Source organism: Nyctibius grandis, chromosome 5, assembly GCF_013368605.1.
Source record: "Nyctibius grandis isolate bNycGra1 chromosome 5, bNycGra1.pri, whole genome shotgun sequence".
In the NCBI taxonomy this organism is placed as follows: Eukaryota; Metazoa; Chordata; class Aves; order Nyctibiiformes; family Nyctibiidae; genus Nyctibius; species Nyctibius grandis.
In genome coordinates this window covers 24,695,010-24,720,626 of record NC_090662.1, presented here as the reverse complement: position 1 = coordinate 24,720,626, position 25,617 = coordinate 24,695,010, and the positions used below count along the sequence as shown (strand labels likewise).

At 41.4% G+C, this 25,617-nt stretch overlaps 1 protein-coding gene across 2 annotated transcripts in view; it reads right to left on the bottom strand.

Moving 5' to 3' along the window:
• The window catches only part of ZNF800 (zinc finger protein 800), a 55,907-nt gene that overhangs the window by 15,084 nt on the left and 15,206 nt on the right, over window positions 1-25,617 (bottom strand). The window contains exon 6 of one of the 2 annotated variants that reach the window (XM_068400377.1): window positions 25,361-25,412. The exons of the other annotated variant lie outside the window; for it this stretch is intronic. Coding sequence (XP_068256478.1) covers window position 25,412 — 1 coding nt within the window. The 3' untranslated portion in view covers window positions 25,361-25,411. Of the gene's footprint in view, window positions 1-25,360; window positions 25,413-25,617 lie in introns of those variants that run through there. 2 annotated transcript variants of the gene reach the window in all.

The following is a 25,617-nucleotide window of genomic DNA, read 5'->3' as shown; positions in this document are numbered from 1 at the left end:
GTTTAGGGGTTTTAATGGATAAATTAAATGTACTGAAATAATAATATTCATGTTACCATGGATTTATAGAAACTGTATTATGTTGTAAAACTTGACATAAAATTTGTGTATTCCTTAATGTCTCTAGCTGCTTCTCCCAGATTGCCTTGTGTTTCTCCTCAATATTAACTCTCAATGGCCACAATGGTGCTAATAAAAAAAAAAAAAATGTGTGTCCACTACCTGGCCAAACAGGTAAAATGGAGCAAAAAGCTTTTGAGCTCAAACTGAAATCCTTTCCCTCAGTAGAAGAATTAATTCAACTATCCAGCCAAGAGCTTTCATAAAATAAAATATTCCTTTGGGAACATAGCATCTTTATACTTCCATCACTAGGGACAATTTAGTTGAAAAAGTGTGTAGGCTAAAACTTATTTGAAAGATTAACTGACAACCACATGAACAGAGAGATAGGGTGATGAAATAAAAAATGCATCTGAATGAAAACAAAATAAAATAAACAATGTAAAATCACACAAAAATATTTCTCCTTCATTTTCTAAAACGTGTTTTACTCCCTAAATGCTATTATGTTGGGTTTTTGTTGGTTTTGTTGTTTTGTTTCCTTTTTATATTTATTCCACATTTTAAAAAAATCAAAGGAAATTTGAAAATGAAGGGCTGGGGATATGCAAGAGGAGAAGCTGATGGGAACAGACCCCTTCCTCCAGTCTTGTAGCTATGTTATTCATTTGCCGTGACAGAAATACATGCAGGCATCCTCTTTCTGACCCATTGCAACCTATGATTGAAACCAGCACTCCCTGATGTCAAGAAGCTGCCCTAATTTGAAGCATACTCCAGGATGGGTTTCATTGCGCCTGTCTATATTTGCATTTTAGCTTGGATTAGGAGTACTATTTTGAGGCAAACCTCTTTTTCACCCCTATTTACAGGACTTAGATTGTACCACAGAGCTGCCTTGGACCAAACCAACAGGATCACCCTCTCAGATGAAGTCAAAATGCAAGCTGTGCTCCAGCACTATCAGGCACCCAGACCTCAGAACCAGACTAGCCCTAGTCCCAGGTGCCACCCCTGGACCAGGGACAGCGTGGACATGTGGCCCTTAGTGCCTACCCCATGGATCTGTTCCTGTTGGGCTAAATGACTTGCTCTAAGCATCTTCTCTCCGTCTCTCTTGTGCCGTGTTTTCTGCTTCAGATCAAAAAAATACCCATTGGGCCAGAGAGTGTGTTCAAGAATGAGCCCAGATAGATGCTGCCTGGAGGGTTATTCAGCCATTTGCTCAGCAGCTCAGAAGGCTGTAGTAAAATTGCCCCAATTCCCTGCTGCTTGGGATATTATCCCTTCACCATGCTAGTTGCAGAAATGCTCTATCAGCATTGAGAAAATAATGAAGATTTTCATCAGTTTCAGGCCAGGAGATATATTTTATCTGGAAATGACTATGTATTCAGGTGTCCCAAACATCTCTTTTCATTATTTTTACTTCACAGAGAAATTCAAAAGCTTGTAATCATTCTCAAACAGAAAATAAATGGATGTTTTAAAATATCAGTGATTTTCATAAAAATCAAGTTTCTGCCAGTTCTGTCAGGAACGAGTTCTGTGTGGATAAATCCACATAAGCACTTTGCTAACTGCTGGATGAGAGCCCATGGAAGCAATGGCTGCAAGTCAATAGTCGCATTCCCTTCTGCCACTTCTATTTCCTTATTACAGGGAAAAAATCATATAAACACCACATAATGGTTTATAAAAACACTGGTTTGTTGATAATCAGAAAGAAACATTATTAGCCATATTATTTCAATGACATATCAATGGACATACAAGTCAAAAACTTAAAAATTACCTTTCCTTCTTGCAGCTGCACTGTCTGCCAGTATAAGTGGAAACTGTACTCACTAGGGTCTGTAAGCTACACTTCTACAAAATTAACATTACTAAAACAAGGCTATGCTGCATATTCATTTTAAAATGCAAAAAGATTGAACTAAAATAGTATGTTAAGGTATCATTATTACTTATTAAAAGTTAACACAGACTCTTGTTTTAAATTTCAAACACATGAAGCAATGAGTGAAAAAAACATCCAGTAGCTTTGGCACACACTGAATGATCTTGTCCATATTATGGAATAATACTGGTTTTACAAGCTCTAGCTAGTATGTGTTAGTTAGTTACACCAGTGCTTTTCAGGCTCAGGTTTGCCAGTCACAGGTGAGGTGCATGCTAAATGTATTTACCACTAAGCTGAAGGTTGCATAATGCATCATGATCTGTGACAAATTTTGAGGACTAACAGTGGTCCTCCAGGAAGTTTGGAGATCAAAATTCACGTGCCCCATTGGCTTAGTCATATAACAGTTCACATAGGCATATAACAGTAACCCTAAACTGTTTTTATAGACCAGGAAAAGAAACAGTCTTCTCCAGGGCAATCACTTCATCCTCAAACAGGTGTCTTAAAAAGGTTTGGTAAATTGATTCGTAGATGTGGTAGTCTCTCTCCATTGACCACAGAGGGAGTGTCAGGGGACTAACAAAGGGGATGCTAGCTTTAGACATCTACAGCCATGCCTATCTAGACATAAGGACCCAAGTCGCTGCTGACAAAAAAAGGCAACTAAATCAAAGGTCTTTGCTCCTGTTTCAGACACACATTTCCTGGTGGGAGGGTCTGGAGGGGTTTGCCCTCTCCCAGCTGCTCTCAATGCCCCCCTCCACAGCCCCCATGCAGACAGCTCAGATGCTCCTGCTCGGAGCCATGGTTCCTCCACCACTTCTTGTGAAAGGGCTGCCTCTCACCCTGGGGCTTTGGGAAGGGAGAGGGGAGGACAGCCTCACAGCTTTCCACTGCCACCCAGGCCTACGCATGGGGCACGTTCTTCTTCCCGGTGCAGGGAGCACAGTCCCACAGGAGGGTCATGGCAGGCATCATGGCTGCCTCTGCATTGGTGGGCTGCGTGTCTGCCCTGATTACACAGCCAGAAGTGCCTGTGTCAACACGAGCACCTTACCTGACCATTTCCACCTAAATCCAGCCTTTCTGCCTAATCTAGACCAATGTCAGCACAGATGTGTTGGTACTCACACAGCTGACACAGAGGAGCTCTGCAGCCTCACATACCCTGGGGAAAGGAAATACAAGCATGACTTAATTGGGAACAAGGTTTTACCCTGAATTAGCATGGGATTTTTTCTTCCTGCAGGCCCATGTGGGCCATAAAAATCTCTCTCTTTGTACAACACCTTTCAGAGAGGAACCTGAAATTGAAGTAAACTGATACTAGTGTTCAACATATCCACATTTTCTAGAAACCTTCTGTTTTTTTTTCTGTAGGTGCAGATTTCCAGAAGGGGGTTCATTTGGATGCAGGTTTGTCAGTGCAATACAGATACATCCCATGAATTAGCTATTGTATAGACAGGATTTTAATGCTTAACACTCATAAATGCAGCCTTGCAGAGGAACGTTTGACTCAAGCACACCTGGTTGGGATTCTGAAATGTTTGTGCTTCTGAGCCGCGATATTTAAAGTTGTCACATCAACCATGAAAAGAGTTTAATTGAATGAAAGGAACTGAAGATTAAAACATATACACATTTGGTAAAATAAAAAGTAACTTAATCTGGCATTTTCCAGTTAAAAATACACTTTTACAGAATCACAGAATCACAGAATGTTAGGGATTGGAAGGGACCTCGAAAGATCATCTAGTCCAATCCCCCTGCCGGAGCAGGATAATACAATTAAACTTAGAGTGTCTAGAGAAGCAAATTGGGTTAATTTGGATAATTTTTAAAGCTTTTCCTCAGTGGAGTCAATTTTAATTTTGGGATTAAATGAACAGCTAATAGAGACATTCAGATTTTTTTCCCCCTCATACATTTGATGTTTGCTTAAGGATTTTTTCTTAACAACCACCCTTTCAAAATAGCACTGCCCTCAATGATTATTTAGAGCACATGTGACTCATCAAAAACTTAAAATAAGCCCTAGGTTATTACATTTGCATCTATTAACACCCTAGTTTTGAGAAATGGCTTTGCTAAAAGAGAATGTTTTAATCCACTGGTACTACTTGCTTGCATAAAGACTACAGGGTTTTACCAATTTTTTTAGAATTTAAAAATTTTGCAGTCCTCAGCACCTATTGATGACATACATGGTACTAACAACACTACTACAACCTGATGCATTGTACTGCATATCACAGTGCCTGCATATGCTCCATATAACATAATTCTTCTTCAGCAGAAAGAAGCATGAAATCAAAACGATGTGAAATATTGTGGGGAAAAGGAAAAAAACTTATCTGTGGACTCCGACTCCTTGCAAAATGACCATGGAATATTCCCTCAGAGTAGAAACAGTTAATACTCCTGTTAAGCTTGCAATAAAGCCTCATTTAAAAGTTTTCTAGACAGTGGCTTATCTAGGATTAAGTGATCTATAATGTCAGGTGAACAAACAATTGATCCATTCTGGAACGACCTGAGAGATTTCTTGGTTTACAGCCTGATCCTTCTGATACCCACACCATCCATTTACCTCTTCCAGCATTCAGTAGACTTTTCTATAACTCAGCCAGGTTCAGTTCTGCAGCTACAATTCAATCAAAAAATCATGTTAGGGCTCAGAGTTATATTAGCTGAAATTAGGAATGTTGTCATTTGTTACACTTGGAGTCATATTTGTCTTCTGGGTCTCAGCTTTCCACTGAAGATAAATTCTTGAGGTTTTTGTAACAACTAAAGAAAAAATGATTTTTTAAAATTTTTTATGGAAACTTAGTGTATCCTGGTACGTATCCACCTTCCAGGTCTTTACAAATGGTCACATATTTCACAAGACTTATGGCCAAAATCACAAGAGCTGTCAGCACTGACATTTACCCATCAACATTACAGGGTGAACAATTGCAAAGATACATATGAGATCATTAGAAGTGTAGAAGAACTGTTCAGATATTTTTTCTTATTCCTTTTGGGTTAGATCCAGTAAAGGATTTAAAGGCAGCAACACCTAACGTTTAGGCTGATTTCCAGAATGAATCCAGAGCCAGATACCTGAGCTCCATCCAAAACGAGATGGGCCACTCAGGGGGAAGAACTAAGACTCCTGAACAGTGGTGAGAACCCCGGTCTCTCTGTTCCACTGCGTCCTGCCTCTCCACAGCTAAATCCTTGTGAGGCTGCTGAGCCTTAATCCCTCCTGGATTTCACCAGGAGGCCTCACACTGCCCCACGGCTACAGTGCTTTGCTGCAAGAGAGGGATCATGAGCCTGAAGCCCCTCAGGTGGAGGAGGGCATCCCACCCATGTCTCTGCCTCCTGGGTGAGTGCTACAGCCACAATATTAGGTATGAAAGGTTCATTAGAAACATCGTATCCATAATTACCACTTGGGAGGGACACAGTTTTGGCAGTGTGCAAGGCAGGCTCACTTCAAAGGATGCTTCTCTGCCTAGTTTTGGGATCCACTGAGGCTTGGGCAGGCAAGGCAGCATTGCAGACTGAGTTGAAGAAGAGCTCCAAAGGCATTTAGAAACCTTCAGGGTTAAGCAGCCACTGGGCAGGGATGTTTGGATAAAGGGCTCTGAGAGCTCAGTCCAGTTGTCTAACCATAAAAGGTGTCTAGTAATGTTTGTCACATCCTAGGAAGTGGCAGCTGGGACATACAACATAGGCCACATGGGAGACCTCTGCTTTTCTGGAGTGGCAGCAGGAGGCCAGCAGATACCCTGTAGCCTCATAAATGGAACTAGATGCCTAAGTTTTAGCAACTGAAATAAGCCTATATAATGACCAAATCCCATATTAGGAATGGAAATCTTGTACCTTCCTTCTGGCCTTTGGTACACGGAGAAGATACTGCCAGTAGCAGTAAATAATAACCAATTAGTTAGAGGTGAAAACCAGCTGAAAACATGGCTTCTCCTATATATTTTATTATGCTAATAAAATGTTATGGAAAACAGTCCCTGCCAAAGTACAGACCTAGTTCTGCAGCTGCACATTGTGAAGCCTGTGGGAAGTGAGAATACAAGGAAGTGAGATGAGGCTGCCTCCAATTTCCACTCTCTTTTTGAGGTCACTCAGACCATACAATAGTTTACAGCTATATGGACAGAAAAATCTATCTATGGGTCTTTCTGAGAAAAATAACTAGTTCTAGAGTGAAAGCCCACCTGGTGAGATTTGTAAGCAAAAAAAACCATCTGCACACATTGGGACTGAGTGCTTACCCCAGCAGGCTGCTTGTTTTGGACACATGACGGAGAAGGCTTTTGCCAATTTCTGTTTAGCTTGGCAAACCCCATGGCAAGCGTAGTCACAGTGGACATACTCCCAAATCAGATGATATACATCGTTCCAGAGCTGATATAAAATGGGCAGATGAGGGCTAGAGTATAATACAACCAGTTTAAATATTGTGTGACAGCAATAGCTTTGCATACTATTGCCTTCAATGTATCCAGCCAAAAACAGTATCATAAGGATGTCACATATCTGTCACAGATAAATCGCAGTGGTAGTGAAGTCAAAAATGAAATTATATCCAATTGTATATACAGATTTTTTTTGTTTTTCCCCAGACACAAAGACTGGTCTTGGACACTTGCTAGACAAGACCCTCAGAGCAGCCAAATTCAATTATAAAACAGAAAGCAAGGCATTATTTTTTAGCAACTGTATTATGTGAGCAGGAGGAAGGAGATTATATCAACAGACCAGTTTGAAATCAACAGGAACTTGGCCAACCAGCCTAAGGCTTTTTTCTGCTGTCTTCAAGGGGATCAGTTTATTAAAATAATAATTTAATCCCATTTGCTTCAGGAATACCGGACATTTGAAGATCTGAACATTTAAATCCTTGGCATTGTAAAGCTAACACTATGCACATTCAGAAGTTCATAGTATAGCATTCAACATTTATCTGGTCAATCATACTTTTTGTTGTGTGCAACAAACGATGTTATGATCCAATTCAGATATTTATGCCTGAAAATTTGTTTTACTTAACAAACTTTCTTGTTTGGAGTATTAACAAGTCGTGAGTTCCAGCTGCTCAGGCCAGAGGAGATTAAGAAGCCAGCATACATATGCTTCATAAAAACAGTAACAAAACTTGAAAATCATCATGCATTTCTGCCATGTGCTGACCTGGTGCTGTAGATGTTTGCTTTTACATATTAATCTGTCCATTCTGATAATACTCAGTTGAGTCCAAGATGGCCATCAGCTAGCTGATGTCTTTTTAGTGTCATCTTCTGACCAATCTCAAATTGCAGGTAACACTGACAATACCTTCACTTACCACAGCAAAGGTCCTTGCTGCAGTGGATCAAACCAAACAACCAAATGCTGGGCTGCAAATCATAAAAAAGTTATTACAATTCAAAGTAAAGCAAAGTCCTGTCCCATGCTGCCCGTATGCCTTTATCATGAACAACAATCCTCATTCAGGTTCTCCAACCACGCATACACATTTTGTGACTGCATGTTTTCCCCCTTTTTGTACCAGAGCAGATGGGGGAGTCCCGGGCTGTGGCTCACAAGTCTGACCAGACTGAAGAGGTAGATGTACAATTTGTAAATAATATTTTTTAGCTGAGGTGTTTGACATGTACCAGACAAGCATAGATGCTATCTTTTGGTTTTCAGAAATGGAAGCAAAAAGTTTGTTTCCTGAGGGAAAGGTACACAAAGTCCCATGGAAAGACTGTGGCAGAAGTGGGCTGAGAGACAGGACGGTCCCTGTCTCCCAGCTCAGGGCCAGGCTCAGGGACCTACAACCAGCTGCCTCATGCTGCTTTACCCATCTGTCTGGCCAATCACGTGCCAACGTTGACATGAGAAGCAACTGTATAAGTCCTTGCCAAGATCACTTTAAGACATTACAGAGGTTACAGTCTAACCCATTTCTCCAAATTACAGTCAATTGAGTATAAAGTTGCACCCAGATCACCTTTCCCCACTGCGTACGTCCGGGTATAACACAACTGCTGCTCAAATGGCTTCTCAGCATCTGGTAATGGGACCTGTGTGAATAGTTCATACAGCCTCAGCATTCCCTAGGAACTGGAAGAGTTTTGTCCCTGAGCTTCTTCAAGAAACAAGAAAGTTTGGGAGACAATTGACATTGATTGTTAAGAAATATTGGTATAACGCAGAAAAAAAGGAAGAACAGCAAAAAGCTAATTAGATATTAAGAAGGTTAAAAAGGATGACCTAAAGGGATAGACTGGTATTGATTGCACGCAAAATGATGGAAGGCTGATAGAGATGCCATTTGCCATGAGTAAGAGTATGGTAGCATAATTAATGTCATTCAGTAAGAATTATGGAGGCAGATTTTGTCACACAAATACCATTACTGGAGGAGATTAGAAGTTTAGGTGATAAAGGTAATTATACTGACATGACAGGATTTGACAAGGTATTTTACATCATGCTGCAGGACTTTCTGTTTAAAAACAAGTTTTGTACAAAAAAAAAAGTGTAGAGTTATAAGAAAAATAAGATTAAAAACCTTCATAGATTATCTAGTTCATCATCCGTTGCAGATACTCGAATATAAAATGGATTTCAAATGGAAATTGGATTTATACATTTCTAAACAGAAGTATTTTAAATGGTGTTGCACAGAGTTTCTATTCTTGGCTCAACAGTATGAAATACCTTTATTATTGAACTGAATACAAAAGAATCACTGCAGCTAAAGTACAAACTCTGGCAGCATGCTAAATGATAAGAATGGGTCAGCTCAACACAGAGACTGTGGTGCTAGAAGTGCTCGTTTCATTCGAACACAGAATATAGGTCAAACATCCAGATATGGAAAAGCAGTATCCTGTAATTCAGTGACTTGGAGAAGAACTCTAGTCTAAGGGACATAGCAAATGAAAAATAAGCTCATAACATGACTGTGTGATTGTGAGGGCTAGTATGATCTTCAGATGTATAAACAAGAATGAATCTGCTAGAAGTAGAAAGATTGTATACTGCCAAACTGAGAAGAGCTAATTTGGATTCTTTTTTTCTGATATTTTTCATCAGAAAATTCAACATGCTCAGAGGGAGATGGAATTTAAATAAAACACTTTAGAAAAAAAGTGGGAAAAGGTTTTGATTTTCATGACACTTCCCTTGTATTTTTAAATATACATGTTTTGGTTTTAAATTTAATATACCTTTTATATCTTAGGTGACATCATGTCATATTAAAAATAAAAAAAAATATTAAAAGTCAAACTGCAATGAAATATTTCATGTTTGCTGTAAGACTACTTTTGAGCCTACAGTTGTAGAAATTGTTAATATCTTCTCTTTTTGTTCTGATTTTGGAAAGGGAATCTCTGACATCCCAAATTTTCTGTCAGCTGAGACTGTAATTCAAATATTGGAACCTGAGTCCAATGTCAGTATTTTAAGAATATGGGAAGCCAAGAAATGTTATAAATGAGCTGCAAGAAGGATCTGAAGTTGGACTTCTTCAAAACACAGTTTGAAAACAGAGGTTTAGATGTTTCCTTAGCTTGCTAGACCAACAGAAGCATAACAAGGCCTAACATGAGAAGCACAAGCCAAAGGTATTCCAATTAAAATTAAGTGAACATTTATTACCCATTGGAACAACTACATTGGGATTACCATAAATCAATCATTTTTTGGAGCCTTTAAGATGACATACTTTCCTAAAAGGCATGCTTGTAGCTCAGTTACAAACTCAGGACTCCATACTGATTTTTGTGAGGAGGCCTAACATGAGAAGCACAAGCCAAAGGTATTCCAATTAAAATTAAGTGAACATTTATTACCCATTGGAACAACTACATTGGGATTACCATAAATCAATCATTTTTTGGAGCCTTTAAGATGACATACTTTCCTAAAAGGCATGCTTGTAGCTCAGTTACAAACTCAGGACTCCATACTGATTTTTGTGAGGAGGTCCTGCAGCTTGTACGGTGCAAGAGGTTATCACAGCTCCTGAGTTTAAGCCTATGAGTATGGGGAAAGAAGCAAAGCAGCAATCAGGCACTGCTCAGGTTGGGCAACGGCCTTCCCTAACCAATACCCATTTGCAAGACCTGGCATTACCTGCCAAAGGTCTGACAGGGCAGAAAGGGGCCAGGGTCTGTAGTGTGAACCACTCACTGAAGATGAGATGAGCTGCACAGAAGGAGATACTCTGAAACAAGTGCAGCCATACGTCTACAGGTACAGCGCTGTGGGCAAAGCCCTTTTAATCTCCCCAATGCAAGAGATAAAAATAAAAAAAAAAAAGAGAAGCAGACTTTTTTTAATGGTAATAAATCAAATTACACGGGGAGTGTCTGAACAGGACCCAACGGGCAAAATTATTCCAGTCCACAGCTCAGCACTGTCTCTGGGGGAGCAGAGAAAGAGCTAAAAACTGAAGTACAGAGAACTAAAAGGAAAAAAGAAACAACACACACTGTCCTCCAACACACTGAACATTAGACGTCACAAGACCCCTTCCCATGCAGACCACTGGCACCTCGCTCTGACTCATCTTCTTCCCTGCCAGCCCGTCTTTCTGCAAGTGTAACTGCAACCTTAGCTTTTTTAAGATATCTCATATACCTGGTAAATTGTTTCTCTTAAATCCATAGCAATAATGCTTTTGCCTCACAGCTTCAGATTAAGATGCGCATTTTTGCACATTGCTGATCTTTGAATAACTCGTGTTTCAGGAAAACAGACCTATTAATATAGAAAATATTATAAATGCAGATGAAATTGTGAAGCTGTGTTAGAGTATAAGAAATCTTTCTTAATTTAGGCAAAAAAAACCCCTCTTCTTACACAATAGATCAATCATAAGCAGATGTTTCTATTAGTATCAGATAAGCAATCATTTTCCTGATGTATTAGAAATTCAACAAATACAGTTAATCTGCAACTATTCACCTCTCTCTATCGTTAGACTGCAAGATCTCAGACCAGAGACTGTCTTTTCCTGAATGTTTGGAAAGTGTTCAGTAAATCGTGGGCACTAGCATAAATAAACAATAATACCATAATCACTGGGGACGTTTAAGTAAAATTATACTCTGCTTTAACTACTAAGCTCCTCTTTCAAAATCCCAGATGAGCAATGATGTTCAAAATCCTGGTTTTCATTTATCTTGTTTCATTAGGAGTTTCCTTCTAACACCATACATGTCTTGTTCATATACTCTTTCCCCATGCACCCACCAATGCTTAAGACAATCTCTCTTTCTCAAATGCCATGGGTCAAATTCTGTTCTAATTGCTGCTTCTAAGTTCTTGTTATTTTCTTTTGAAAATACAGTGTCAGCCAGAACTTGAGAGGAAAGAATCTCAGTCTTCCTTGGGGAGTTGTTTATTGTGCTTAAGGGATGCTTAAGTCAACAGATGAGGCAAGGGAGTCATTGCATGGGAAGACAAGACGCCAAGGAGCACCAAGGAGCCAGCCAGCCCTCAGGAAGGACAAGAAGAACTTCCTGGGGAAGAGGAGGCTGGACAGAGTTTGCTGTAACTCAGCAGGTCACTGAGCCGGCTAAAGCAACAACTCACCTGAAAGAGGAGTTATTGATTTTTTTTTTCATTTCCTTTTTGTCTTTTGTAAAAGCTTTAAGTTCTCTTGATTTGAAAATGTTATTTTCCAGTTTTTATTCAAATAAAGCTTGCCTTGAGGTTAAAAAAAAACAACAAACCACCTTTAGTCTTTTGATAGCACTTAATAAAAGAATATAATATAGAATATTATTTAATATAAGAATATAATATAAAAAACTTTGTCTGACGCAGGGTCCCATCACACACTACAGGGACAGAAAGAGGACTGCCCTCAGTGCTGTCCCCATCACGGGAGCAAGGATGGAGTCTTTCACACTGGGAGGCTTCAGTGCTGTCAGAAGTGGAGCAGTAAGTGTGAAAGAAGGAAAGGAGTGGAAAAATAGGAGGTATTTTGAATGATAACAGGCCTCCTCACCTCCCCACACACCAAATGTCCTCCTGCAGGGAGGACAGGTGCAAAAGAGAACAAACAAAAGAGAATGAAGAGGGAAAGCAAAGGAAAGTATCCAAGGAGAACAGTGAAAAGTGAAATGAAGGATAAAGAAATGCTGGAAATCATGAGATCGCTGGCAGCAAAAGCAGAAAAACAGAGCAACAGAACTACAGAAGAAGATCTTTCCTTCCCATCATCCAGATAACTGCTATCCTAAGCTGAATCAATTAACTTCTTGTGATACTGAGTGAGTTCAAGAGTGAGGAGGCAGCTATTGCTCTGATGAGATGACATGAGATCACCTGAGACAGGTGGCAAAGGTTGGAGACAAATGTTCCAGAACAATTGGAAATGGTATAAAATACACACCATGCACCAAAACAAGTAGTCTTCCTTGCAAAATTATATTTTCAAAGAAAAGGAAGATGGCATAAACATTCAACTCCTCCTTAACTCCCAAGCACCTGGAAATGAGATGTGCTTTTTAGAAATTAGTTTCTAGTGACCTCTGATCTCCCCATGAAAAACAAAGTTAGAATGGGGCAATGTTACAAGGTAAACATGGATTTTGTTGGTACAGCCCCAATTTTTAACTTTTTAAAAAAATCGATAGTTTAAACAAAACAAAAACCCTCACAAATGCCCTTTTCTTTAACCACAAAGCTTGTCTTCAGTTAAGTTTGCAGGAGCTGCTGCCAGCTGAGATAAATGGTATCTCAAGAGAGACATTATAGTTGGGGGGCAGGGGGGAGTGCAACACCACAGCCTTCCTTTCCTTTTCTTCCAGTGTATCAGCCAATTTGTCCTTTGCAAATAGACCTGAACGATATGCAATAGCAAGTTTTCCTTTCCTTAAGGGGAGGAATAAAGGCAGAGGTCTATGTTTTAAAGTAGTGATTTTATCTAATACTTTTTCAACTTCTGCATCCTTCTAGATGTCACGATTATACATACTTCCCCAAATTAAGTAGATAGATAGAATTAATTAATGTAGATACATAAAGCCAGGAGAAAGTAAAAATTACAATCCTTTGGCCAGAAAATTCTCAAACAGGGAATTTAGGTTTGCATCTATCCCAGAGCATTGCCATATATGAGTAAGCATCAGAACAGAAGGATGTGTCACATGGGGTTCTCCAGGGGTCTGTCCTGGCTGCAATACATTTTAGTATTTACTCCATGATTCAGAGAATGCATATTAAATTTGCAGATGGCAAGAACCTAGAAGGAAATCAAAGTATTGCAAAGGACAAAATAATCTTGACAAAAATGGAAATAAGGTCTGGGGAAAAAAAACAGAACACATCCCAACAGGGACAAATTGAAGATATTATAAAAGCAAATGAATGATACAAATACAGAACAGGAAATAGCTGATTAGAAATCAGTTCTGTAGAAAAGGACCTCGAAACTATATCAAACAGAACATGTACATAAGTCAACAACAAGCTACAGCAAGTTTCTTTAGGTACCAACAGGATTCTGCATGCACCTGAGAGCCGGAATATAGCATGCATATGTGGAAAACCCGTTCTGCTCTGCACTACAAGGCACGGCTGTGATACTGCCTTGTTCTCACAATACAAAAATAATAAGTAAATAAGTAAAAACTCATGTGGGCCAACTGGAAGGAATGCAGAGGAGAGCTGCAAGAACAGTCCTAGGAAACATGACCCTGCAGGAAAGATGGAGCAGTGAGTTTTTTAATCCGAAGAACGTAAGACTAAGACACGACATACTAACAGCCCTCATGCACATAAAACACTGCTGCAGAGAGGGATCGAACAGTTAGTTCCCAATGTCCATCCGGGAGAGGGGAAAAAGTAACAGGCTTAAATTTTAACAACAAGGTTTCCACTTCAAGACAAGGGAATTTTCTCTGTTGGCAAGAATAATGAAACATGGGAATGGATTGCCTGAAGAAGACAGACAAACCTTCCTCAAGAAAGACAACTGACCCTGCCTTGGACTAAAGATGAACTCCAAATGTCCCTTGCATGCAGCCCTATCATTCTCACCTTGCCTATATATTACAAAAAAAGTTAACATCCTGTATCCTTTAAAAACAATCTCTTCATCATGGCTAGCCAGCCTCTTTCATTGATTAGATAACCCTGCCTTGCTGTGTTCTCATTTCTCGGCCCTCCCCAGACCAGCAAAGAGACTTTACTTGGTCCGGAGCGGCTGCCTCTACTCCCCAATTTCCCACGCATACACCAGGGCTATTTCTGCTTTCTCTAAGCAATGCTCTACAGAGGATACAAAAGCCTTTATGGATGATTAATAGCTAGCTTTCAAGGCTTAATGATTTGGCTTAGAAACTACATCTTATAGATCAGTCAGCTAATCTAGATCTTGGCCAGCTTTTCTTCTGCTCTTTCTAACAGACAGAGTGAATATTCATCTCAACATCTCTCATGCTTTCAATCATTTTTCTCCATTATTAACCACCCATTCAGATGACTATTCCCAAGTCACACCACTTTGCTCAACAGACCATCACTAGCGCATTCCCAATGGATAGACGGAGAAACCATAAACCTTAATCAAAACAAAATGTCGCTAAAGACAGAAATAATTCAGGAATTAGTCCAGTTTTCCAGTTCTATGTATTCTGTTTTCCAGTTTTTGGCTCTGCAATGATGAGACTGCTATATCTAAGGGAGAACACACCGTTTTACTACACATTGGGTAATGTATACAATTTCAAACAGCAGAATTTCTTTCCTTCTGTTACTGGAAGAAAGATGAATAATAATGTTAAAATTAGTTACAGCCAGTATGTGGTAGATGGACTGTTGCCATATGGCAGTTATGTAAATTAAATGACAAAATAAGGATCTAGCATTTATAAGCAACTTTTGCACACTACAGAAACCCATTCTGCCCGTGCAATACCTGCTAGCCTCCACTTATGGGAAAAGAAGACATCGAAAAATGTTTTTTTCCAAGATACTGAACAATTATTTCAAGGAAATCACAAACCTCTTATTTGCCTAACATACAAAGAATATTAAATCCAATCACCACTCTTGGGCATTATACAAAGTAGCCTTGTTCTCCAATTGACTTAAATGTCTATTTTCACTTGGTGAAATGATCTCCCAACAACGCATGGCTGCGTTGCCTGTCTGAAAAGGTGCCTGACTGTACTTTGTAGATGATTTAAATGCACAGACTTAGGGCAAAGATGACTTCTGTCTGGAGGCCGTCAAAGCCATCTACCTTTTTCCTTGACTAGATAGGGAATTTAGGACCAGCTTTAGGAGTCCTGATACTCTCTGTACCTGCCATTAAAACATAAAATGAAGGCTTCAGATGGGTGGGCAAGATGCTTCCCCACCACCATTGCTCAGTAAACTTTAAATATATTCTAGAGGTAGCATTTCAGATTCCGTATGTAGTTATCATTTAGCAAAGTGTAGACACACTTACTATGTATAATCAAAAATATTTCAGTTTTTTATTATTTCAGCAGGCAGAGACAACCGGTATCAAGAGAAATATATAGTTGGATCAGAAATCAAAAAACAATTTCCTCTAAAGCTGGGCCACTATATTAAGAGACCAACTTTCATTTCTCAGGTTATAATGAAAGCATAGCACCTGCTATGGAAAATAAAAGTTGAAATTAATTATGGTATATAACAGCTTCACGAATCCTTGACATACAGAACAGATTAGATTCAGGACTCCTACTGTCCCACCACACAAAACTATGAATATTTTTTCTCTAACCATATGCACAGAGGCTAATTAACACAAAATCCTTTTTCCTTACTGAAAAAGAAGTCTTCAGGCTTTATTAGAAGAACAGGAAAGCAATTAACTAAAGATTAAAGGGGATCCATGTGCATGAAGCATGATAGAAATTGCCAAAAGGAGAAGGAGACAGGTAACAAAGGATATAACAAAAGAGAGGGGGAGAGAGAGAACGAGCAATAGAAGGTTAATATTAAAATCACTACTGGAGATCTTTCTCAGTAACCTGTTGGAAGTCAGCCAGACAGGATGGGTCTAATGTAGGCACAAGCTTAGGCAAAAGTCTATAGCCTCTGCTATTCAGGTCAGATTACTTGATCATAATGGTCCTTTCCAGGCTCATAAATCTAAATTACACCTGTATGAAGTCAGAAGTGAATACCAAGCATAAAATCAAGGAAAGGTGTAAATCTAAGTCAAACTAAAAACCTTACATTATCATGATAGCAGAGGCAGTATGTAAAGGCATTAACTGTTTATTCTTGACATCTCTATCCAAGTATATACCCTCTATCAGTCTTTGAAGGAAGTGATAGGTCTCGTCGGGAGTAGCTGCTTGGCATCTTTCTGAAGAAAGACTACAGGACTACTCTGCCAATATTATCATCTTCTTTGACCCTTGTATCATAGGGTAGCACTGGGTTTATAACATATGATCTATACAGATTTCTAGCACTGGAACTTTATTTAAAAGCCATAAAAGCTGCACAATCCTGTCTGAGTGGATCTAATGTAGCTATTTTCCAGCACAACTCGATGGAGGTGGAAGTCCCTATGTAGAAGGTGTCTGTACTAATACAACCTGGCCTTTTGCCCTATGACAAATTGCAGTACATATTAACTGGCTTACTTCTGTCCACATAAAAGTTGGCATATGTCTCAAGTATCCCCTTGCAGTGGATACTACAGTCTTGGGAAGAGGAAAAAAGGGAGGTAGGATCTCATTAAGAAAGTCAGTAAGTCACAGGGGGTCCCAAGGTCCTTTGACACATACTGCTAGAGTGCACAACAGTCAGAGGTCCTGTCATGAGCACTCACCTTATAGTAGAGATTAGATCTACTTAAAAGTCCATTTTGATGGAAAGATGCAAGTGCAAACCACATCAATGAGCATGTCAAATGGCTCCTGAAACATCATGGACAGATGTGGCTGCCTGGAGGTCCACAGAAGACCCCTCCCAAAAACAGCACTGCCACGCACCACACCGTGGCTCACACACTGTCAGTGAGTGGGGGGAAAGCTGGCACCACGGGGCCTCCCAGGGCTCATCGAAAGCTGAGCGTTCCTTAAGGATAGTGACTAGCCTGGTGGGTCAGCTGGCAATGAAACCGTGACAGTGAATCTGGCAGGTGGAGCATCCTGTTAATTCATTTCCCCTGCAGATAAAAATAGCCTGCATGTTGGATGAACAGCTTCTCCCTAATGACTGTAACTGGTCATCACTGATATGATCAGAAACACAACGATAGCCCTAAAAGAAGAGCTTATTCCTTTGAAGATATCAATTCTCTTTTCTCTTGAGACAAAACTAAAGAATTTAATGGAATAGAGCATCTTGTTAGCTAAAAATTGCAGGGCACCATTTATCTATAAGAAACTACGGAACTGCTGTTTTCAGCTAGAACAGAAAGATATGCAAATCCAAAGTGAACAGCAAGAACTGAAAGTTCATGCTGGCACTGGTAGCGTTTCACTCACCTTAAAGCAACACATAGACTGTAGTAGGAAAATAACCATCTATTCTAACATTGATGCAACTCATAAACATCTTCCTATGCTGTCAGATGTCTGTTAAAGTAATCTGGTTGTGAGGTATATGCTGTAACTGCAACAGCCATATATGGACAACAGTGGGATGGATATGAGCATGGAATGATCCTCCAGCTGAAGCTCTTCAGAGCCTGGAGCATACCCTTCACTGTACAGAGCTGAAGCTTGAGCTACCTGCATATCTCCAAGCTTCGGACGAGCAAGAGATCTGAGCTGGTTTAAAGGGATGGCTGCAAGCACAGAGAAGCAGAAGACCAAAAGAGGAACAGCACTCTTGGGAATCACAAATGACATATCTTCCCTCATTCTCATAAAGGGCCGTGGTGTCAAGGAAGCTGGCAGAGGTATTGCATTAGTCGTAGGTGCTGTGCACAGTGAAGGGCTGAGGTACAGCAGGAAGACCCCAGGGAGCAGCACGCATGGGGCAGCTCTGCAGGGCAGGATGAGCTGGGAGCTGGGGTGATCATGATACCGGTGAGATGGGCAGGCTCCTCACTGACTCAATGCACTCCCACAGTACCCATACAGCACTAAGTTTTGGTGTGCAATTTAAGCATTTAGTACCTTGATTCAAGATTTCTGGATGTTCAGAATTGCAGATATAACCGCTGCAGAGCACTCATTTGCAGCAAACCCATCATTTCACATAAGTATTAAATTTAAGCTGTGCACTGTGTGGATCCAATAAACCTGACACAAAGTGCTACAGAGCGCTCGCACGTGCAAATGGGCCCGCAGACAACTGATCAGCATCCATGCATTAAATCCCACATGTCCTGAAGAGGTCTGATTTGACTGTGTACAAACAGAATAACTGAGCTCACTGCATATGTTTTAAACAGTATACATAAACATTTCTTCCCAGGCAGAATTATAAGCTGTGAAAATGAGGGGCTCTGATGTGACACTACTGGTTTTAGCTGTCAACCAAGACACAGAACAGTCACTGTACTGTACACTGACCTGTATATGCCTCATTATAGCTACCAACATAGTACTCTATTCCCTGCAGTTACTGCTTAGAATATGAGAGATACTGAGACATTTTACCTTTTGAAAAAGAAAAAAAAAAAAAGAAAAAAGTAAACCTACTTGTTTGGAAAATACATTAATTGTTTTATTATTTTTTTTCTTTTGGCACAAGCTTTGCTAACTTGAAGTTAGGTAGTCGTCTTTACCAAAAGCATAAAGGAGATGGTATCTATCTGTAGACATCACCCGTTTCTCCTTTCCAAATGATAAGTCTGGGAATATAATAGGATTCAAGGTCTGAAAACAACATGTTTACAGATGCTAAATAGCTTAACAATGCAGAAATTTCTATTTACGATATCTCTTCCGCCATCCGCAAGATAAAGCTTCTGCATTTTAGAAGGTGGAGGCAATTTTGCTGACAGTATTTTGCTTTTCAAATATAGAAGTTAAATGAAGCTTGGAGGAGGTAACAGACATCAATAAAGTACAGTTCCTCTGTTGGTATTCGGTAAGGGATTAAATGACAGCACCAAGCTTAAATGCTATTCAGCTGCACGGGTTCTTGATGCCCTAATTTTGAGAGAGCGTTTGAGCAGATGTCACCTAACACTGTTACAATGCATTGTCCCCAGCTATCCCACAGCCCTGGGGACAAACATGAATGCAATCAAGCAAACTCAAAGTCTTCGTCCTTACAAACATCATTCCTGAATTTTAAATGCCACAACCTAGGAACTGCTTACGGAAATCACATCAATGACTCATTCCTATGTCACAGACTTGACCAAGGCTGACCTTTCCAGAGCCATATTTGGCTTCACTTTTAGAATACCCACCTCTTTTTCCAAGGGTGTGCTTACAGAAACCGTCTGTACTAAAAATACTTGTGGATTTGCCATCTTCAAACTCCCTGCCGAGCATTCTCTCACGACAGAACTGCCTGCTGCCATCTCGCGGCTAGTTCTGCAAGTCTCATCCCGGCAGATCGTTTCTGCCACTTAGCCCTGCAGCACCAAGTCCCTTCTGTGACAGGTTGCAGTGAAAGAAACCATTAGAAATGCCTTTTTTGAAAATTTATGATGCAAACTGAAATAACTGATTTTCATTTGCTCCTCTGAAAGTCAGGCCAGCAGCAGCTCAGACGACGCGTTCTGACTGCCCACCTTGCCCTTTCCATCCTAGAAAAGGACCGAGGCGCAGGTGGGCTCCAGGCATCATTGGGATTCCTCTGCACCAGCTCCCCACCCACATTCAGGCTCCCTCTGCAAAAGCCACTGCAGACCTGAAAAGCCTTATTCCTCACCGTCTCTGAGCTGCTCTGCACGGTTTTCTTCATGCCCACCTCTCACACCAAGACTTTCTGCTGCTCTGTTTGCAGCCACCGCTCCAAAAGCCAGATTCCTTCCTGGCTCAGGGTCTTCCCACTCCTCTTCTGATGTCCCCCTGGTCCAGAGAAGAGGACGTGACAGTATGGCAGTGGATAGACACAACTTAATAATAACCACAGCCCCATCGCCCCATCGCAACCACTGTATGGGCTGAGTATAACTCTGTGTTATTTTGTATTAGCATTAGTATTGATATTGGTTTTATTATTTTATTAAATCTGTTTGCATTTCAATCCACAAGTCCCCTTCCTTTTCCCAATTCCCTTTCTCGTCTGGGGAGGGGACACTGGGTGATAGAACAGATGGTTATTGTTTAGCCTCGGATGCAGGCTAAATGGACACAACTGTTGTTAAGAATTAGAAACCAGTCTACTGAGATGAGAAAATTAGCTCCAAGATAAAAAAATATAATGTTCTGTATTTCAAGATGCAGAAGTATCTTAGTCTGTTAGTCTGGTTTTGAAACCAAGAATGCTAATACTTTGCTCACCATTTCCTACCACCATGGGTCAGCCCATGGCTGCGCATGTATTCACAAGGAGTTTCATAGGTATCCTCCATGCTTCTCAGTACATGTTTTTCCAAGATGAAATTTCTTTTTGAAAGGAAATCTCACTCAAAACATAACTGAATACCTGACTCTGCATTGGTGCAATCAGTTAGTTGCCTTAACATTTACAGAAAGATAAGACAAGGAAAACAAACATCCTATCATCGCATCCTGATAGATGACTGTAAACTAAAAGACAGCTTACTGAAAACAAAAATTTGAAAACAGCTCTTCAAAGTGGAATATCTCCAGTATCACCTCGAATAGCAGAAAAGCAAATCCAAAAGTTAGAATCATGAAATAATTAAACTGTAACTCAGAATAGCAACAGCCAGATGAAGTACAATTTATGAGACGTTTGCATGCTGTTACACTGCAAAAACTACGGCTTGCACAAATGGAACTGATCCCAGCCTGAGCTTCCTGACATTATTGATATTTAAGAAAACAGTCCCTTCAATCTCTCAAGTGTGGAAAAACATTTTCATAATGGTCTCTCCCTCTACTCCGCTCTCGTGAGACCCCACCAGAAGTACTGCATCCAGCTCTTGGGTCCCCAACATAAGAAAGACATGGATTGTTGGAGCGAGTCCAGAGGAGGGCCACGAAGATGATCACAGGGCTGGAGCACCTCTCCTAGGAAGATAGGCTGAGAGAGTTGGGGCCCTTCAGCCTGGAGAAGAGAAGGCTCCGGGGAGACCTTATAGCAGCCTTCCAGTACCTGAAGGGGGCCTACAGGAAAGCTGGAGAGGGACTTTTTACAAGGGCACATAGTGATAGGACGAGGAGTAACGGTTTTAAACTGAAAAAGGGTAGATTTAGATTAGATATTAGGAAGAAATTCTTTACTGTGAGGGTAGTGAGACACTGGAACAGGTTGCCCAGAGGAAGTTGTGGCTGTCCCCTCCCTAGCAGTGTTCAAGGACAGGCTAGATGGGGCTTTGAGCAACCTGGTCTAGTGTAAAGGTGTCCCTGCCCATGGCAAGGGGGTTGGAACTAGATGATCTTTAAGGCCTGTGAAGTATCTACCCACAGTTCTTTCAGCTATCAGTCAAAACTGATCTCATTTTCAAAGTACTTCAAGCACTTGACCAGTCACACAAATCCTTCACACAGTAGCTTCAAGTTTGTCCCAGCAGAAGCCAATCAAACAACAAATGGTGATAATGACCATCAACTATCTAAGCTACAGTTTTCTTTAATTCTCCTATAAAATTGAGACCAAACACTACAAGGACTTTAAGCCCTGGAATCTAACATTCCAGACAGAAAAGACAAGTAAAACATGAAAATAGAGAACACTCCAAAATTAAACACAAAAAATAAAACCAAGAAGACCAGACACCCTCAGCTGAGAGATGATTAAAGAAAAGGTGGTTTTGAGGCAGAAGCCAGCACTTCATTAGTCTTCAGCAAGTCTGATGCCTCCAGTTATCAGTGAGTTTCACTTGTTTATGCAAGATCTCACATCAATTAAAGCTAGCCCCTCAAAGCCTTAGCATTAGAAGATATGTATCACTTTAAAGAAAAACCGGACAGGCTTCCATACAGAACGCTTACATCATTCTCAAAGTTTTCTATAAGGTATCTCACATTCATTCTGAACAAAATCTCTTTAATGAGACTCAACCTTAATTCTGAAGGCCCACTAAAGAATTTCTATTTGTCTTCGGCTAGTCCAAGCAAAACGAGCCAAACCAACATACCTTATCAATTAGGCAAGACTGCATCTTAATTAAAAACTTATACCCAGACACGTTCATGCGGAACCCCGCAGATAAGTGCCCACATGGATCTTGACTATATTCAAAGCTTTATTACACCTCAGGATTTGTCGAAAAATACATATTGTGTGAATTAAAAGCAATAATTAGAAACACTTCTCCCTTCAAATTTTCATTTCCTCCCATTCCAGATGGTTGCATTGAAAGATTTTAAAAAAAAATTACTAAATTGAACAAGGACATCATAATAAAATCATTTATTTTCATTATTGGAATTAGAGAAAACAAAGCTATTCCACAAGTCAGAATCACAGAATCACAGAATGTTAGGGGTTGGAAGGGACCTCGAAAGATCATCTAGTCCAATCCCCCTGCCGGGGCAGGATTGCCTAGACCATATCACACAGGAACGCATCCAGGCGGGTTTTGAATGTCTCCAGACAAGGAGACTCCACAACCTCTCTGGGCAGCCTGTTCCAGTGTTCGGTCACCCTCACCGTAAAGAAGTTTTTCCTCATATTTATGTGGAACCTGTGTTCCAGCTTGCACCCATTGCCCCTTGTCCTGTCAAGGGGTGTCACTGAGAAGAGCCTGGCTCCATCCTCATGACACTTGCCCTTTACATATTTATAAACATTAATGAGGTCACCCCTCAGTCTCCTCTTCTCTAAGCTAAAGAGACCCAGCTCCCTCAGCCTCTCCTCATAAGGGAGATGTTCCACTCCCTTAATCATCTTCGTGGCTCTGCGCTGGACTCTCTCTAGCAGTTCCCTGTCCTTCTTGAACTGAGGGGCCCAGAACTGGACACAATACTCCAGATGCGGCCTCAGCAGGGCAGAGTAGAGGGGGAGGAGAACCTCTCTTGACCTGCTGACCACACCCCTTCTAATACACCCCAGGATGCCATTGGCCTTCTTGGCCACAAGGGCACACTGCTGGCTCATGGTCATCCTGCTGTCCACTAGGACCCCCAGGTCCCTTTCCCCTACGCTGCTCTCCAACAGCTCTGTCCCCAACTTGTACTGGTACATGGGGTTGTTCTTGCCCAGATGCAGGACTCTACACTTGCCCTTGTTATATTTCATTAAATTTCTCCCCGCCCAACTCTCCAGCCTGTCCAAGTCTCTCTGAATGGCTGCGCAGCCTTCTGGTGTGTCAGCCACTCCTCCCTGTTTTGTGTCATCAGCGAACTTGCTGACAGCGCACTCTAATCCCTCATCCAAGTCATTAATGAATATATTGAATAGAACTGGTCCCAGAACCGATCCTTGAGGGACTCCGCTAGACACAGGCCTCCAACTGGACTCAGTCCCATTGACCACCACTCTCTGGCTTCTTTCCTTCAGCCAGTTCACAATCCACCTCACTACCCGATCATCCAGACCACACTTCCTCAGTTTAGCTGCGAGGATGCTGTGGGAGACCGTGTCAAATGCTTTACTGAAATCGAGATAGACCACATCCACAGCTTTACCATCATCTATCCACCGGGTAACATCCTCATAAAAGGCTATCAAGTTGGTTGAGCATGACTTCCCCTTGGTGAAGCCATGCTGAGTGCCCCTAATGATCCCCCTGTCCTTGATGTGCCTAGAGACAGCACCAAGAACAAGTTGCTCCATCACCTTTCCGGGGATGGAGGTGAGGCTGACCGGTCTATAGTTACCCGGGTCCTCCTTCTTGCCCTTTTTGAAGACTGGAGTGACATTCGCTTTCCTCCAGTCCTCAGGCACCTCTCCCGTTGCCCACGACTTAGCAAAGATGATGGAGAGTGGCCTAGCAATGACTTCCGCCAGCTCCCTCAGCACCCGCGGGTGCATCCCATCAGGGCCCATGGATTTATGGACGTCCAGGTTGCTTAATTGGTCCCTGACCCAGCCCTCATCAACCAAGACAGATTCCTCCTCTATCCTGACTTCTTCTGAGGCCTCAGGGGTCCGGGGCTCCTCAGGACAGCCTCCAACAGTATAGACAGAGGCAAAGGCGTCATTCAGTCACTCCGCCTTCTTTTTATCCTCTGTCTCCAGGACCCCCACCTCATTCATCAGTGGGCCTACATTGCCTCTAGTGTTGGCTTTACCTGCAATGTATTTGAAGAAGCCCTTTCTGTTGTCCTTGACCTCTCTTGCAAGGTTTAATTCCAAGGAGGCCTTAGCTTTCCTAGTTGCCTCCCTACATCCTCTGACAACAGACTTATATTCCTCCCAAGTGGCCAGCCCCTCCTTCCACGATCTGTACACCCTCTTCTTCCACTTGAGTTTGCCCAGCATTTCCCTGTTTAACCATGCAGGTCTCCTGGTACCCTTCCTTGACTTCCTACCTGTTGGGATGCTCTGATCTTGAGCTCGGAAGAAGCAGTCCTTGAATGCTAACCAACTATCTTGGGCCCCCTTACCTTCTAGTACCCTGTCCCATGGGATTTCCCCTAGCAATTGCTTGAAAAGGCCAAAGTTGGCCCTACTGAAGTTCAGGGTTGTGATTCTGCTAGCTATTCTGTTCCTGCCACATGAGATCCTGAACTCTACCATCTCATGGTCACTACAACCAAGGCTGCCCTCAACCTTCACCTCTTCAACCAGACCCTCCTTGTTAGTGAGGATAAGATCCAGCAGCGCTCCTCTCCTAGTTGGCTCATCCACCATTTGCATCAGAAAGTTATCATCAATGCACTGGAGGAACCTCCTGGACTGGGGATGGCTGGCTGAGCAGGCCTCCCAGCAAATATCAGGGTAGTTGAAATCCCCCACAACAACCAGACCCTGTAATTGCGAGACTGCTCTCAGCTGCCTGTAGAAGGCCTCATCACCCTCCTCATCCTGATCCAGTGGCCTGTAATAGACACCCACAACAGTATCACCCCGGCCAGCCTGCCCCTTAATTCGCACCCACAAACTCTCAACTCGCTCCTGATCCGCCTCTGGACAGAACTGAATACATTCTAGCTGCTCACTCACATAAAGAGCAACTCCACCACCTCTCCTTAGTGGCCTGTCTTTCCTGAACAGGACATAGCCATCCATTACCACATTCCAGTCATGCGAGGCATCCCACCAAGTCTCTGTAATTGCCACTAGATCATAGCCCCCCGACCGAACACGGATTTCTAACTCCTCCTGCTTATTCCCCATGCTGTGTGCTTACCTTTAAAATAGGAGTAACTTCACATATTTCAAGATGCAGACTGCACACTTACCCAGAACAGACAGCAGAAACCACAAGGATTATCTGAAAAATGAACAGTTATTCTACCACTACGCCTGCATTTTAATTTCCTAATCTTAATCCACAGGCATTCAGGAACACTAGTTAAAATGAATTTACGCAAATAGCTTGATGTCTTCCTTTACAAAAGAATAAACAATTATTATGGCAGTTCTTTTCTTCTATTCCAGCCATAAAAAGAAGTAACATTAGATGGCCAACAACATTA